The 18245-nt window shown below is 42.5% G+C and overlaps 1 protein-coding gene across 26 annotated transcripts in view; it reads right to left on the bottom strand.

Annotated features, from left to right (window-relative positions):
- Nucleotides 1–18245, bottom strand: part of NRXN1 (neurexin 1) — a 985083-nt gene that overhangs the window by 480332 nt on the left and 486506 nt on the right. For all 26 annotated transcript variants that reach the window (XM_077925450.1, XM_077925448.1, XM_077925461.1 and 23 more), the window contains 3 exons: nt 8012–8134; nt 6324–6705; nt 3440–3630 (listed from right to left, as the gene is read on the bottom strand). In XM_077925450.1, the coding sequence (XP_077781576.1) occupies nt 3440–3630; nt 6324–6705; nt 8012–8134 (696 nt within the window). The remainder of the gene's footprint in view (nt 1–3439; nt 3631–6323; nt 6706–8011; nt 8135–18245) is intronic.

Raw genomic sequence — 18245 nt, 5'->3', positions numbered from 1 at the left:
AGATTCCCGCCCCCCCCCCCTCTCTTCCCTGAGACTGCACCAGGAAGGATATTTTGTGACATAATGGTGCCCTCTAGTGCTTTTACTAAGCATGGTATCTGTAAAGTCAGGTATAACGTTTGGAAATGAAAAAGAAACATGGGGATAACTTTTTGAGCTGAACCAAATTGTGTAGAGGTGAGCAAACAACCTCCAAGCTTTGGATATTTTTTTCTGCAGTTGGAATCCAGGTCAGTTCTCAGAAGGGGATTGGTAAAAGAAGAAAGTATTGCTAGACCAGGGTGGGGATAAATTCGATTCAGTTTCCATTTTTAGGTGAAAGAAGCAGCCATCTTTTAACGTTAGCACTTTTCCAGATGATAGAGATAGAGATAGAGATAGAGATGGAGATGATAGATATAGATATAGATATAGATATAGATATAGATATAGATATAGATATAGATATAGATATAGATATAGATATAGATATAGATATAGATATAGATATACCAGCCAAATAATGGGAAGAAAAATGCATATACTGGGGTAAATTGTTCCTATAAATCCATATATTAATGAAAATAAAACATTCCAAAAGACTTAGGGAAAACTGCTTACAAGAATTTGTATATTAGTCAAATCTGCAAACAAAAATGTGTTTATTAGGAAAAATTCACATGAAAACAGTGGCGAATTTTCTTTATTATTTTAATCACAAATTGCTTCCTCATAGCAGCACAGAGTTCACACAGCATTGAGCTTCCAGTCTGGAAACTCTTCTTGCAATGCCAACAGTTGATCTTAACCAGGCATAGGCAAACTCGGCCCTCCAGATGTTTTGGGACTACAATACCCATCATCCCTAGTTAACAGGACTAGTGGTCAGGGTTGATGGGAATTGTAGTTTCAAAACATCTGGAGGGCCGAGTTTGCCTATGCCTGATCTTAACTGATTATAAAGCCACTGTTTGTGCATGTACTTTTCATTCAAGCACATCCCCAATGGCAGCACTGCCTATAGAGATCACGCAGCCACACAACGTCCTGTGATCAAGTGATGACTGCAGGAAGTAGGCTATGCAAAGTAACTTTTGAAAGAAGTCAGTGGGCATAAGGCATGTGGGTAGGATTTATTTTTTATACATACTACCCTACTGAAAGTAGGCAACTTGGCCATTTTGTACTTTGTAAATGGAACCAATTGCACCATGTCTCAAGTCTCATTCCAAAAATGTAGCAGAGCCAAAGATGTTTGCTGATGGTGGTGAATGTTAATACAGTTGGACCTAGGATCCTGAACACCTTGCGAGTCAAACGTTTTGGCTCCTGAATGCCACAAACCCAGAAGTGAGTGCTCTGGCTTGTGAACGTTCTTTGGAACCCGGACGTCTGGCTTCCGCAGCTTCCGATTGGCTGCAGGAGCTTCCTGCAGCCAATCGGAAGCTGCACCTTGGTTTCCGAACATTTTGGAAGTCAAATGGACTTCTGGAATGGATTCCGTTAGGCTTCCGAGGTACCACTGTACTGGTAAAGCTGAGTGAACTTTGGGGATGGAACTCCCCTTTGGTAATGGAAAGGATGCTAAAACATTTTAGCAAATCACACAATCCCCACTACCACCAAAATAAATCTGCAGGTACCTCTTGTGTGTGTGGGGGGGGTGTATGCTGCTATTCTATCTACAAAGTTAGAACATAAGGCAACGGATGCTTAATTTCCTATGTATCCGATCTACCACACACTAGCAAGGCACGATACAAACTGCATCACAAGCCCACCATATGAGTGGAGGTTTGCAAAAACTCTCCTTTTTATTTCCATAGAAATTTCTGCCACCCTACATAGCTACGAGAAATATCAGCAGAGATATCCTAGCAATGGCTTGTGTCCCCGGGGAGCTCAGAATCTTTGTTAACTATCAGCAAATGCTGGTAAAGGAAGAAAGAGTGCAATCTGAAATATAGCTTGATGGCAGATAATGCACTTGCATTGCAGTCTTTCAGGGAAACTTGTTGCCTTTTATCGATCTTCTCGCTGACGAATCCTTGATAAGATTCTGCAGCACCTCCAGTTCCCAAGCAAACCACTACTTCTGAATAATAGCTTGCTCCTTGGCATCCACATGCACTTCCCAAGGAACTTTTCCCTACCAGGAATTCTGGGTCTAGAAATCCCTGGCAGGAAGCAATATGGTCTCCCGGGACCTAAAGGATGCAAACTGTCACCACCTTCCCTTGGGAAAGGGGGAGGGGAAGGAACACCATACAGAGGACTGAGGCACACTTTGATCCTGCATGTGAACATTAGATCAGTGCATTTTCTTGGCCCTGTATACCTGAAGGAACGTCTCCACCCCCAACGTTCTGCCCGTACACTGAGGTCCAACGCCGAGGGCCTTCTGGCGTTTCCCTCACTGCGAGAAGTGAGGTTACTGGGAACCAGGCAGAGGGCCTTCTCCGTAGTGGCACCTGCCCTGTGGAACACCCTCCCACCAGATGTCAAGGAAACAAACAACTATCTAACTTTTAGAAGACATCTGAAGGCAGCCCTGTTTAGGGAAGTTTTTAATTTTTGATGTTTTAGTGTGTTTTTAATATTCTGTTGGGAGCTGCCCAGAGTGGCTGGGAAAACCCAGCCACATGGCCAGTATATAAATAAAATAATAATAATATTATTATTATTATTATTATTATTATTATTATTATTATTATTATCATCATCATTTGAACAGGGGCAACCACATTTGTGAGCACCCTTTCTTATTAGGGTGAAACTGTTTCTTCTTGCCTATACAAAATGATAAGCTCCTCAAACTTCTCCCAGGATCTATCCTCTCAACTGCAGGGCCTGTAACCATGGAGATGCGGGTGTCTCCCCAACAGAGATTTCCTAGGATGCAACTAATTTGAATCCTTGTGCAAATGAATGGGCAACACACACACACACACACACACACACACACACACACACGCACACACCAATCAGAATATTTCCCCAACTTGCAGCCTATTTGGGACTGCTCTCTGCCAGGAGGAATATTCTGTGTTCACTGGGGGAAACTGATTCAGTGACATTTTCACATTTGGGTCTCCACGGAGGAGAGAACAGAGACAAATACTGGCTGCCGTTTGGCACAGTGATGTTTGTGCTACCTGCAGCAGCTAGAGCAGATCCATATAATATCAAGCTGTTCCCCCCTGCCAGAAATCAATCCCACAGCCTGGCTACAAAGCAGAATTTATAACCACACCTGATCCATTTTCCTCTGAACACTTATGCCTCTGGAATAATGTTCCGCAGCTCACAGGTTTGCAGGTGTTTTGCCACCGGAGTTGGCCCAGTAAATAAATACAGCATATCTCTCTACGTTTCCTACAAATGTGCAAGGCGCATCAAAATGCAACGTTGTAGCCTGTCCTCCTAGCAGATTATTTCTATAAATAGCAATGACACTTACTTTTGAGATCTAGGTTTCTTGCTCCTGCTGTGCTCTGTGTTGTGATTTTTGTGTCAATCTTCACTGTGTGGAGGTTGTTGGTGTCCCGCGATATCATCACATTGTGCCACTGGTTGTCATTCAGAGGTTTATTGGAACTTCCCTTGATAAGATTTGCACCGTTTCCCAGATCAAACACGTAATGTAAATACCTGAAAACAGGGAGCAAAAATAAATAAACAAACAGCCAAACACCCTGGAAGAAGTAAATGAATGAAACTGACAGCTCTTCATCCTCATGCCTCGCTTCGTTTAAACTTTTTGAAAATTCAGAAGGTCTTCAGCCAGCTGATGTCTTCCTAGGTGTAACTTGCAACAGCAGGAACATTTTTATAAGGCTGGTTTGGGAATGGTATAACAACATCCCATACAAAACTCCCTATAAGTAAACATACACCAAAAATGACAGATTGCCTATCTTGTAAGACAATGGAGGGTGGTGTCCATTGGAACTGGCCGGGCAGAAGGAACAGGGGCCAACAGTAGGTTGGGTCAGATCCAATGATACACCTTGATGGGTTGTAAGTAAAAAGGCAGGCAGGTAGGGCTGGATAAGTGCAGATAGGTAAGTAAGGTAAACGGTTAAGGACCCCTGGATGGTTAAGTCCAGTCAAAGGTGACTCTGGGGTTGTGGCGCTCATCTCGCTTTCAGGCCAAGGGAGCCGGCGTTTGTCCACAGACAACTTTCCGGGTCATGTGGTCAGCATGACTAAACTGCTTCTGGCACAACGGGACACCATGATGGAAACCGGAGTGCACAGAAACACCATCTGCCTTCCCACTGCAGCGGTACCTATTTATCTACTTGCACCACTATGCTTTCAAACCGCTAGGTTGGCAGAAGCTCAGCCCATTAGGGGATTCGAACCGTTGACCTTCCAATCAGAAAGTCCACAGCACCACCCACATCCCTAGATAGATAAGTGCAGTTGGTGGAGTGCCCCATTTGCCCCAGTAGACCAACCCCCAATCCTCTAAGACCATATTGATGCTACCTCTCCATTTTATGGGATGTGGGGTGAGCTCCCATTGCTTGGTCCTGCTCCTGCCAACCTAGCAGTTCAAAAGCACGTGAATGTGCAAGTAGATAAATAGGTACTGCTCCAGCGGGAAGGTAAACAGTGTTACCGTGTGCTGCTCTGGTTCGCCAGAAGTGGCTTAGTCATGCTGGCCACATGACCCGGAAGTTGTACGCCAGCTCCCTCAGCCAATAAAGCGAGATGAGCGCCGCAACCCCAGAGTCGGCCACGACTGGACCTAATGGTCAGGGGTCCCTTTACCTTTACCTTTACCTCCATTTTATGCTAGTTCATGGCTTCCTCCTGATTGTAGGGAGTTGTTTGCTGGAGTTCCTGCCCTCTTATTCAGGGTTCCTTGGGGAAGGATAGTGGTAAAGGTAAAGGTAAAGGTACCCCTGCCCGTATGGGCCAGTCTTGACAGACTCTAGGGTTGTGCGCCCATCTCACTCAAGAGGCCGGGGGCCAGCGCTGTCCGGAGACACTTCCGGGTCACGTGGCCAGCGTGACATCGCTGCTCTGGCGAGCCAGAGCCGCACACGGAACGCCGTTTACCTTCCCGCTATAAGCGGTCCCTATTTATCTACTTGCACCCGGGGGTGCTTTCGAACTGCTAGGTTGGCAGGCGCTGGGACCGAACAACGGGAGCGCACCCCGCCGCGGGGATTCGAACCGCCGACCTTTCGATCGGCAAGCCCTAGGCGCTGAGGCTTTTACCCACAGCGCCACCCGCGTAGGGAGTTGTTTGCTGGAGTTCCTGCCCTCTTATTCAGGGTTCCTTGGGGAAGGATAGTGGTAGTAACTTCTAAATGCTTAAATCTATAAACCTGAGTTTTTGAGGAGCACTGCCCTTCCTATTTCTATGGTTGTGATTTGTTTTAACTGTGTTTTTTTTAATACTGATATTTAAATTATTGTAACAAGCCCTGCTGGTCTGCTGCTGAAGGGCAGGCAATAAATTTTGTGATGCGGATGATGATACATGGCAATATTGAACAAGCGCTCTTTTCTTCCTCACTGCCCACTGCACAGAAATTGCACCTCTTAAGACTTCTGAGACAATATCCTTCACAACTTTTCTAGGTTGTGAAGGGCCCAATTTGACACAGCACTTTGAGCAGCTGACTTTAGGTCAGAAGGAATACATACAACCTTCTGAGCAATGTTGTTTCGTTCATGCAGACAAATATGTCCTCATCCACCAATCTTGGGCCTTGTTTTGAGCAAGAGATATTAAGATGAGAATGGGGAATTTACAGGGGATCTGTTGAGAGAGGGGGAAATGTTGGGAGAGGGGTATAAAAAACTCTATAGCCTTCTTTCGAAATATATACAATCTGCCATGAAGAAGCCTGAGTTTGTAAAGTAGGCAAGGCATTAGTTGGGTGCTGACGCCCATCTATTGTGGGCTTTTGCAAGTGTCAAGCACAACTCACTTGGCTTTTGACACTTGAGATGTGTATTTTCATGACCACCTTCTTTCTGTGATTATAAGCTGTTTTTAACTGTTTTTAACACCCCAGCCAGATGGGCGGGGTATAAATTATTATTATTGTTGTTGTTGTTGTTATTGTTGTTGTTGTTGTTGTTGTTGTTATTTGTAACCCCGCCCTAAGGGTGAAGAGTGCAATAATAATAATAATAATAATAATAATAATAATAATAATAATAATAGCTGTCTGATTTTAAGGGAAATAAGAGCAGTCAATTTGCTTGATCAGACCCAGAGGTCAGTCTAATCTAACACCCTGCCCCCTGAATATGAAAACTCCACTCAGTTTTCATGGTTAATATAATCTGTATTGTTGTGTTGTGAGTTTTGTACGCACCCTTTCACTAACTCAACCACGATAAAGTCATTTCCATCTCCGCTGTTGTAGAGTATTAACCCATCCAACGACGTTGTTTTGAACTGGAAAAACAGGTGCATAGAGGTATAAGCTTGCAATGTGGCCAGGGCAACATAGCTGGCTTTTGTCTTAAAGGTGACCGGGTCTGCGATGATGTTCCTGAAGCCAAAGCGGGCATTGAGCTCACAGTAATCAATGTCCCCGTTTTTACACAAGTCAATGTACGCCATGCCATTAAAGGTGAGGCTTTGCAAGTGGCCAATGAAGTTGGAGGGGACAGAGGACAAGTAGCGGCGCTCTGTTATGATCCCCGTCTCTATGTTATGGAATTCGAGTCTTGTGTGATCTCCAGCCATCTGACCTTTAAATGAAAACAAATTTTGAGAAGTTAGTGTCAGAAACAGAAAAGTCAGCATTGAGTCGATGCTCAGTTCCCAGGGTCTCGGGCAATGAGCATGAGCCAACCAAAAAATAGCTTCCCATGGTTCACACCGAAAGGGATTGAGCTTTGGTGAACATTCAGTCTGAGCATTCAAAAGCAAGACATTGGGTGGTATTCAATGAGATCACCTCTTCAGTGCAGAGGCTTCTACCTAAGTAATGGGGAATCCTTTTTCACTCCCTTCCCTGCATGCCCCAATCTGTTTTGGTGGTTACCCCAACACTCTGGGGCAGATTTGTGCTCCTGGGGCAGACGTCCTTGTGCTAATGGGACAACTTTGTTGGATAAAACCCACTGGGACGAACAATGTTCAGAGATAAGGTGTCACGAAGTGTGGGTGCAGAAGCTGACCCGAAAGGTCGGAGCAATGCACAGGGGGACTACCATGGTGACTGCAACGCTGTGTGGAGTAGCTTCATTACCTGTGCTGCAACATAACTGAGACCACCTTCAACACATGAGAATCCATGGATCAAATCTTTGGCCTCTCTGAAAGTGGCTTATGTAATATTGACTTTCTTGATAGTTGCTGATGTTATGTTTGCAGAGCAAACCCCCTCCTCAAAATTCTTGCTTGCAGACATTCCCACCTCCACCATCTCTTTGTCTGTTGATCAATATCTATCTATCATCTATCTATCTATCTATCTATCTATCTATCTATCTATCTATCTATCATCTATCATCTATCTATCTATCTATCATCTATCTATCATCTATCTATCTATCATCATCTATCATCTATCTATCTATCTATCTATCTATCTATCTATCTATCTATCTATCATCTATCTATCTATCTATCTATCATCTATCTATCTATATCTATCTATCTATCATCTATCTATCTATCATCTATCTATCTATCTATCATCATCTATCATCTATCTATATTTATCTACCTACCTATCTATCTATCCATCTCTCTATCTACCTATCTATCATCTATCTACCATCTATCATCTTGCTGGTCCCCCCCCCCCCTCAGATCTTCCACCTTTAACCATAGCCCTCTTTAGGATCAGAGCAGTAAGCAGTGATCCTCAGAATTAGAGGGCATGAAAGCCACTGGCCTGTTAGATCAGTGCAGTTCAACCAGAAGCAGACGAAGACTCTTCTGATCGTTGTGTCAGGTAGGCAAATGAGACAATCTGGGTCACAGCCGACATCGCCAAATTACTGAATGGAGATATCTGATAAATAAGCAACCATTATTCATTATTACCTGTCATGGCTTGTTGATCATCCACCATTAACTTTAAACTTTTTCCTCTTCGAACTACACGTACTGTGTGCCATTCATTGTCATTGAGGTTATAGCCAGCAAAAAGGGTTTCTGGACCTTTGCCTGTAGGGTATGCCAAACAGTTATTATGGAATCTTTAAATTAGTCAACATGTGAACCTCACAGAGAGAAAGAGAGAGAGAGAGAGAAAGAAACAAAGAGAAAGAGAAGAGAAAGAGAGAAACTGGCTGGAGCAAACATTTTATAAAACATATTCCAAAGACAAGTTGGAAGAGTGTCAAAGGCTCTGCAGACTTCAAACAACAGACATGTCATCTTGCAACACTTGTGGGCTATATTTTCAAAATGGCAAAGTTGGCCAACTGGGTTTTCATAAATGGGCACAGTCAATACAGAGATGGTAGATACCAGTATCAAAAGTTAATATAAGCTGCAGCTTTTCGATAAAGGTGCTAAAAGAATGATAACCTGAATCTTAGGCTGTGGATGTGCGATAACTTCTTTCAGTGTGTTGAAAGTTGCCTCCTGGCTCATGTTGCATATGCTTTGTTGTGTTAATAAATGTACTTAATACAACTATATATGGCAGGAGTTTCAATAAAATGCAGTCAGAATCTCTAAACTGAAAGGATCATGGAAGACTTTGGAACAACATAGCCTGGACTCTTTTATAAGTCAACTCTTTTATAAGTCAAAGTGCTAGGGAGGACCTCTCAGAAGTCAAGAGATGCACAGGCTGCTTCCACTTGTTGAAGCCCCTAGCCATAATAAAACCCACAGAAAGAAAATAAGGCACAAAAAAGAGTAAGTGGTTTATATAATCAGTTGATCTGAAAGGGCACCTTCATCACAGTCTAATCTTGCATCATCAGAATGAATATATTTTTATTAATATTTATGAACATTTAAAACTCTTCAACACGACAAAATCTATTCTCAGTTAACAGTTCCTTGCTGTCTTGAGATGTTGGAATGGCACCTGGAAGCCAGGGACACAGTAAGTGTAATGGCATGAACAGCAAGCTGGGCTGTCCTCTCTGTCTTCTCCTTCTTGCTTACCATCAAGCAACAGTGTTACATGTTAAGGAGTGGCCATTGCTATCACTGAGTGGCAAGTAAGATGGAGAGGGAGGGGCAGGGAGGGTTGCTATTTTCTCCCCACCCTCTTAACACTCATCAATGCTAGAACAGGCCTGAAGTCAAAGACCCTAGTTCAGGAAGAAGCATTTATGGCAAGTTTGTTGAAGACCTGGCTACAGACAACACTGTGCTATCCAAACCATTTACCGTATCTGCAAATCAATCACACTGAGTCACTATAACTGCAGAGAACAATTGACTGTTTAACAGCTGAGACAATTTGACTCCAGTGCATACCCTGGTGAGAATTCATGTCTGTCTGCTCTTAACTTCACTAGTGTTTGGAAAGAAATCCAATGGACAACTTCAAGAGATACAAAAACACCTTCAAAAATTGATCCTGATGTATGTGCAATTAGTTGGGAACCCCAAATGTTGAGTGCAGCATCCTGCTTATCCATCGACCAAGTTGCATAGATCCTTCTCATTCAAAATAGCTGTCCAGCAAGACAGAACAATGTGAAAAAGGCAGGCTTCTGTTCACACAGCTGGAGAGAATGCAGAAAAACAACAGCACAAACATCTAGGGGCACATCTGCATATGCAATGCTCATCCCAGAGACACACTGAAATGTCCAGAGGAGACTCTCTCTCTCTCTCTCTCTCTCTCTCTCTCTCTCTCTCTCTCTCTCTCTGTGTGTGTGTGTCTGTGTGTTAATGCTTAAAGATAAGCACTTAGTTGCTTGTGACCTCAGTTGTACTGGGGCCATCATTTCTAAACAGACACAATGCTGAAAGACGCTAGGAATGATTGAGTTGAGAATTAATATGAAGCTTGCTAGCTTTCAGTGCCCCTATGGAATTGCAGTAACTATGTTGGCTCTGCATTTATAAGGGTGCTGTTGAATTCATGAAAATGTGAGTCTTCTATCACTATCTTTGTTTCAGTATATTTCAGAAATAAGCTTCTTTATTCTAATTCAGTTTACCTTTTCTTTGTGCTTAAAGGGAGATATTGGCTGTGTGCCAGAGACCACAAAGAAGTCCTAGGCTCCTTTGGGAGGATAAATAGGAGCTGACTTAAGACTCAACTTTCAACCTTAACATTTTTTCATATATTCTGACCTTTAATGAATCAATCATCTTTTTTAAAGAAAAAAAACATGAACACGGAGATTATGTATATTGACCATGCAATGCATTAAAAAAAACCACTTTATGTCAATGTGCATGCCCTCTCCAAGATGTATGAAATTTCCTTTTCACACTATTTGCACATGTTATGTATGTGAATGTGCATGCTTACAAGTGGTTGTGCACATTCATCCTACATCAGGGCTGGCCCAAGACATTTTGCTTCCTGAGATGGAGCAGAAAAGATTGCTTCTGCTCTCCCAAGGTGCATAGTACCCAAGGTATCTTGGTACCATCTCAGGAAGCAGAAATGTACTGAGACAGAAATTCTCATAACTAACATTTCACTGCCCTTTCATAATACTCAAATGCTTTTCACTCTGCCCAATGGTAGAGCTGGCTCTTGCATATATTAACTGCAATATTTATTTTATTTTTAACCTTAGTGAAAATTTGTCCAGTGACATGCACTCTTTAGCCACTGCAAAAAAAGCATCAAGCAGTGAAACCTGTTAAAATTGTGGACTGAACCTTCTTGGATTCCTTAAAAGGATGCCTCTGCGGTAATGATTTGCTCATTTAATTTTACAGTAGTTGTCTGGTAATGTACACTTTTGTGACTAATGAGCGAGATAAAATAAGTATACAAGAAAAAACACTATGCTCGCCCTGTCAAAAAAGGGAATTTCGCACCTGTTCGTTTTCATTTGCTTGTATTTCTGATGTATTCATTGGCACATAATTGCCAGGCCTTGTAGGAATATTGTATAATTTCTAAATGTCATCTGTGTTTATCTTTCTGCTATTTATTTATTTATTTATTTATTTATTTACAAATGGAACTCCTTTCAAATGACTTTGCCCCCCCCCCCCCCCACCGGCCTGTTTCTCCATTAGGGCCCTGGTTTTAAAGCTGGTTTTAAAACTTAATGAAACCTTTTCCATTAAGACTACAATAAATTGGACATTGAGAATGCAATAAATTGGGCAGCGGTGCCCACATAGGCAAATGTCCCTGCTCTATTCCTGCAAGCAGAATCAGGATTGCAGCAGGGTCCATTTGGAGTGGGTTGCCTGCCTTAATCGTGCCTCTGAGTTCCCACCCTCCCAAGGCAGAAAGGTTTACTTCTTACATAGTTACAGGCAGCACCAGCAGATCCAGCAGTGTGACAGCTCCTTCTGAGTACCACTAGTCCCCTCTGATATTATAAAAAGAATGACAATTTGGCACATAAGGACATATTGCATCCAAAGTGACAGCCATATACCACAGTGTTGGTTCTGAAGCACTCTGTTGCAAACAGTAATTACAGAACTAGCCCAAGATGTTTTGCTGCCTGAGGAAAAGGTCAAGATGGAGCCAGATCAGAACATCAGCTGTACAAGACTGGCAACGAGACAGCGTTCTCCCTGCTGCTCCTGGGGAAAACAGGTTAATTTAAGCATCATTGGGCAGTTACAATGGTACCTCGGCTTGCATACGCTTCAGGTTACATATGCTTCAGGTTACAGACTCCGCTAACCCTGAAATAGTGCTTCAGGTTAAGAAGTTTGCTTCAGGATGTGAACAGAAATTGTGCTCCGGTGGTGCGGCAGCAGCAGGAGGCCCCATTAGCTAAAGTGGTGCTTCAGGTTAAGAACAGTTTCAGGTTAAGAACAGACCTCCGGAATGAATTAAGTACTTAACCTGAGGTACCACTGTATTCCCGTTCAGTAAAGTTCTGTACACACTATACTAAGGTAGTCAATGTGGTGCAATCCAAATGTTGATGGACTACATCTCCCACCATCCCTGACCACTAGCCATGAGAGCAGGGGCTCATGCGAGTCATAATCCTGCAGTGTCAACATATTGGTTACCCCTACACTATACCTTTCATCTTCCCCTTAAGAATTCTGGGCCCTGTAGTTTGATAAGGGTTGCTGGGAATGGTAATTCGGTGATGGGCAAACTACAGGGCCCAGAATTCTTTGTGGGAAAGAATGTGTTCCAATGTGCTTTAAAGGTATAGTGTGCACACAGCCTAAGTCACAGTGATTTCCTGGGTCACATCTTCTTGACTTCATCCAAAACCTAAGTATGCCATTGACAACTCGATGTGGGCCACTTCCAGGTTGTTTTTCACATTCCCTCTCACATTTAAATATATTCCAAAACATCACTTTGAGCTCTCCTAGTTTTAATCTCTCTCTCTCTCTCTCTCTCTCTCTCTCTCTCTCTCTCTCTCTCTCTGTGTGTGTGTGTGTGTGTGTGTGTGTGTGCGTGGATGAAGTACTAGTGACAAAACTAGAATATTTTTGTATGAGATGGGGAAAGTAGACAATTAGGAAATTAAGGGTTCAGCATTTGGATAATTTTTGTCATATACTGGAATGATGGAAAACAAAACGATGTTGAATCATATTCATTATTTTACTGTATTAATGCCAAACTTCTTAATAAAAGGAAAACACACACACACACATGTGGTCTTTGTTCAACAATCACACACACACACACACACTCCTGAAGTTGCAAAAGCTGGCATGATACAAGCTCTTCTCCTAACCAGTGAAGGCTTCAAAACCCTTCACAGTCACAGTGATTTCCTGGGTCACATCTTCTTGACTTCAACCAAACATCAACTATGCCACTGACAACTCAATGTGGGCCACTTATAAATTTGGTGGCATTTGGTGCTCTGTAGAAGTGCACAATTTTTTGAAGCTGGAACTACTTGGAAAAATAATCTTTAGTTAAGTTGCAAGACAGGGAAAAACACCTGGAAAATTTGATAGTGCTGAGGTGGAACGTTCTCTAGACTGACTCTTTATAAATCACTTCCTTATGTGATAAGTTACAGTGTAGAGTTTGAAGCCTCCGATTCTATGTTCAGAGAAATCGTGCACCAAACATTCCTCTGACTAACTTAGAATGCAGTTAGTTTTATAGAAGCAAAGGTTCTAGATTCAGGAGGAAAGACATAAGCAACCCCTTCTTTTTACTGTGAAGGGATGAAGAAGAACTGTTCTCATGCAAGATTTCTGGATGTGTAGGTCAATTCATAGGCCAGGGATTCTGGAAGAGCTCAAAAATGCAGAAATAAGAGCAAGACTGGACCAACCTTGATGAAAAGGTGGTGAAGATGGCTAAAACTGAGAAGACGGGATAATTTTCTATCCACTGTCTCTGGTATCAGTGTATCACTAATATATTTCAAGGAACTATATGTAACTTCCCACATTACAAATATATACAAACAAATCCACGGGTGCATGACAAGACTTGAATACATTTTTTTAAAAATGTGAGAATGTCCCTTTCCAATCTGCATTTTTTTTTTTGGGGGGGGTATCTCATTAAAAAAAATCTGGCTTCAGACATGTTTACAAAATAATAGATTTGGCCATCCTCACATTGCAAAATATGCACCACAAAATATTTATGCACAAGCTGGCCCTGCATATATAAGCTAAGAATCATGGTTACCAACCATAATGTTTTGACTGTGTCAATTTATGTCATACCACCATCATTCCAACTTGGGCTGAAAAAAGCATATGAATATTATTAACACTGTTCATCCAGACTGATCAACACACTTAAAAGTTAAGAAGATAGGAACATGAAGGGGGGGGGGAACTAGCAAAGCATTCTAAAAATTTCCTTTTAGTAACATTTCATCACTGTATATTAAGAACAAGCAGATTGGGAAAAATTATGTAAATTCAGAAAGGAAGAAATTTGGACTGTGAGTTTATGATGAGGTAAATAAACTCCCTTTAATTTGCAGGTGCCTTCATTCCAAGCTAATAGCATAGAAAATAAGCAACTGATCTTTTTCAGCTTCTGATTTGGAATGATTTTAAACCCTTTGTTTTGTGAGAGGGTGGGTTTCATTTTTGTTCTTGCAAATCAAAAAACAAAGATAGGATTACAGCAATTTGCCTACCCAGAGTTATCAAGAGAAGACATTTAGAGCTTTGCAATCACTCGTTACTGCCCACAATTAAGAACAAACAAACAAACTCTCGTTTCATTCTTAATGCAGCTTCTTCCACAGGCACACAGAATTTAGAAAAAGGATGCTGATTTTCCCAGGAGTCTGAATCTGCAACAGCACATATGGCTATTCCTAAGCCTGAGATGTTTTGCGTGTTTTTAACTCTTTACAATTTTAAACCATCTTTTGCACCTCTGATCTTTTGCTGAGAAATGCAATTGTCCCGCTGAGTTCAGTGGGAGTAGGTTTGGGGTGGTCAACACATAAACTTTCGTGTCTGAACCCATGGGGACTGAAAGAGAGGTGACCCATCCTGTTCTCACCATCGACCTGTGGAGCTAATGGCAGCTAGGGCTGGACATCAGAGAAAGAGCAGAGGGCCCTGAAGCCCCGGTACCCACACCAGATGACCATCTAGACAGCTGGCAGAGGATGTGTTGGTGGCAAATAGGTCTGCATGGGCATGCCATGGCCGATACAGCCTGATGCCAGCCACCACAGCACCCTCTCGTTCTTTCTTCTTCTTCTTCTTAAACATATCATACTCCAAGGTGTCCAACTGGATATGTATCGTTCTCTACAACAAAACACTGCTTATTTCCAAACAAATTTATTTAGTGTCATCAGGGGGAGTCCAATACATTTTGGCACCGAGGTGAACCACACAATGGTGCCTCCCACCCCCACCAGGGGAGAAGGGGTGAGTGAAGATCTACATCAGGAACAAGGAGGGGATGAATATTATTATTGTTATTGTTATTGTTATTGTTATTTTATACCCCACCCTTCCCAGTTCAGAAAACCGGGCTCAATTAGCTGTGGGATCCCAGAGCGGGTAATCTTCATAAAAAGGGGAGGGAGAGGGAAATAAAAGGCTAAGTTCAAATTGAAAGCCAGGTGGAATAGCTCTGTCTTACAGGCCTTGCGGAAGGAAGTTAAATCCTGCAGGGCCCTGGTCTCATGGAACAGAGCATTCCACCAGGTCGGAGCCATCACTGGGAAGGCCCTGGCCCTGGTGTAGGATAATCTGACTTCCTTAGGGCCTGGGACCTCTAAACTATGATTATTCATGAACCTTAAGGTCCTCTGTGGGGCATACCAGGAGAGGCGGTCCTGTAAATATGAGGGCCCTAAGCCACAAAGGGCTTTAAAGGTCAAAACCAGCACCTTGAAATTGACCCTATACTCTGCCGGGAGACAGTGCAACTGGTAAAGTACTGGGTGAATATGCTCCCATGGCAGAGACCCCATGAGGAGCCTCGCTGCAGCATTCTGCACCCGCTGGAGTTTCTGGGACAGCTTCAAGGGCAGCCCCACATAGAGCGAATTACAGTAGTCAAGCCTGGAGGTGACCGTTGCATGGATACCACAACGGTGCTATGATTTAAGTGAGTTCAAATTGTGACACTGAATATGTGCAAGAGTATTTTTTTGTTTTAAAAAAGAAAAAATCAGGATTGGCAAACTGTTTTTCTTTTTGATTTTCTGCTACTTCGGGAAAGCAGTGGCAGCTGTAAAAAATGGAATGAGCATTCACACTTTATAATGTGGGTGCCCTTTGCGGGATCGTGCGCAGTGCTACAGTTCCCAGGGAACTTTCTAGTAGGGAGAGGGCTGGCTTGCCTCTCAGTGTTATTATTTGGAGGTTCATGCCCGGCCTCAGTAATCAAGTTTCTTGCTGGGAGGTGGGAGCAGCCCCATTTATAAACAGGAGGTGGAGCCTACGATAGCCAGGCAGTCGGCTCTGGAGATTCACCCTCCCTTTGTTTAATGTTTTCTTGTTTGCAGGTTATTTTTTTCTTCCTGCTTAGTAGGCGCTGCTATGGTCTTTGACTGGTTGCTGTTGGAGGACTGGGAAGAAATTTCCCTGCATTGGCAGGTTTTGTCTTCCCTGTAGCAATTCGTCACAACTTTGGCAGTTATGGCCTTGGGTAGAATCCTTTAGTCTTTTCTTCCCTATAATGGGGGGTGGGGGCGGCGTGAAGTGGTGGCTCACCCCCCTGTGGCAGCGATTCCAGGGTCCCCCTCTTAAAGGGGTTATATATATGGGTGTCACTGGCCATATACTGAAAGGTCGTCAGTGAACTACCCTAAGTGCGGGGATATGGGATGGGCTGCCTGCTACACTTACGTCTCGTAGAGCACACCCATATCCCATTTACCCTGATGTGCCCTAGTTCCCCTGGCTGGGGGGTCTGGGAGGGATACATGCCCAAGGCCTAAGCCAAGGTCTTCCTACATTCGGATGTTTAATAAAGTTGTGGCCTAATTTTAATTCCATAACTTTGTCAGAGTCCTTATTCCTTTCTTATGATCCCTGGGGGCTGGGGCTGCCGCGCCTGGTCACACAATGGCTTTGCAATATTTGCAAAAATAACAATAGTATTGTTGTTGTTGCTATTTATTCAGTTTTATCTACTGGTTCCACACTTGCAACTCACAACTGTCTCACATTAGCAGTTTCATTCTAAGGACTGATCAGAAGTTTTTTTTCCTCAAAAAAAAAAAAATCATCATTGACCATTTGGAAATTGCTGAGAGATACTTAATACTTAATGTTTGTATAGCACTCTTAAGTTTTCCAAGAGCTTCATATGGATTATCCAGTTGTAACAGCAATTTGGAGGGGGCAGGGGACAAGCCCTGGCTGTCTACATGCTACCAAGTCTGCTTCAGGGTCCTTGTATTTATGTCCAATCGAACTTGGAGCCAAGGTACACCTTTTGCTTTACAGACATGCTATTTTTTTTTAGGATGCACCCGGTAGGTTCTTTTGATTGCATCATTTTTAGCTGGAGCCCACTATATGACAATGTAGGGGAGAGCCTTCTTGGTGATGGCACCCCATCACCAAGGTTTGTGGGCGAATTACACAACAGCAGCTGTTTACTGAGCATTCATTCTAATTTGGTTGGGGTGGGCATATATGACATTGCATGAAACAATTGCCATTTCACCTTTTCCACTGCAATCTCCAATCACTTCCCTTCCTGAAAAAAGTTTGAGGATTAAAAAATAAATAAAAATGGAAGGGAAACACATTAGTTGTGCAAGAGCACCAAAGTGATTTTAATTGTGCAACCTGAATTTTCTAGCATTTGCAATTTGTTTTATTTATTTCATAAAGTGTACGCATCATCCCCACAAAAGAGTGACAGTCTGGAAGCACCCTTAGTTATTTGAGCGGAATCTGATGTCAGGATTGATGTTTTTGGTCGTGACTTTCTTGCCTTCTTTTTAGTAACAGCATTGGCAAACAAGGTGTTTGCCAGATATTGCTGGACTCCAACACCCATCACCCTTGACCGCTGGTCAAGTTCCTTGGGGCTGATAGGAGTTGGAGTTGCTATATTTGCTACCCCTGCTATAAGGTAAGGAGACACTAAGTGAATAATATTTCTACATTATTTTCCATCCTTTTCTTTTAAGTTATTGCTCAGACATAATCTTCCTCTAGTTTTGTGATCTCCAAGGAGCAAATACCAGCAAATATATGTAGAAGGTGAGTTATAAAAACTTACCTGATTTGTGCTCTCAAACAGTTTTGAAATGAATGTAGAAACTGAAATAATGTTATTGCTCACATTTTAGACAGAAATGGCTTCAAATTTCTTACGTTTGTATCATGCCTTTCTCATTTGAAATACTGCTGACAGTAAGATTAATACATTTTAAAACAGGAAATACCCTTACTTAGTAGTAAAGTTATGAAGGTAGTCAGGTAAGTACTGGGGTTCAAGCATATATTTTGTATGCGTCAGTGGCTCCTAGCTGAAGTCTTTATCTTGCATTTTATTCCATCAAGAGCTGAAAATGACGTTGGAAATTCCAAAGACATAATACTTTGCAATGTGGGTCACTGTCCAGCCACCCTGATAAATCAACCAATGTCTCAAATGTAGGTTATCTGTTCAAAAAAACCAAGGCTTGTTTTTTGAATTATTATCACACTTATTTATACCCATTTCAGGATACAAATAATTTCTCTGTAATGCACAGAGCTTGATTTGCTGTTA

The sequence above is a fragment of the Podarcis muralis genome, chromosome 3 (genome assembly GCF_964188315.1).
Source record: "Podarcis muralis chromosome 3, rPodMur119.hap1.1, whole genome shotgun sequence".
Taxonomy (NCBI): Eukaryota; Metazoa; Chordata; class Lepidosauria; order Squamata; family Lacertidae; genus Podarcis; species Podarcis muralis.
Note: the sequence above shows the minus strand (reverse complement) of the source record. Positions and strands in the feature narration are given on the sequence as shown.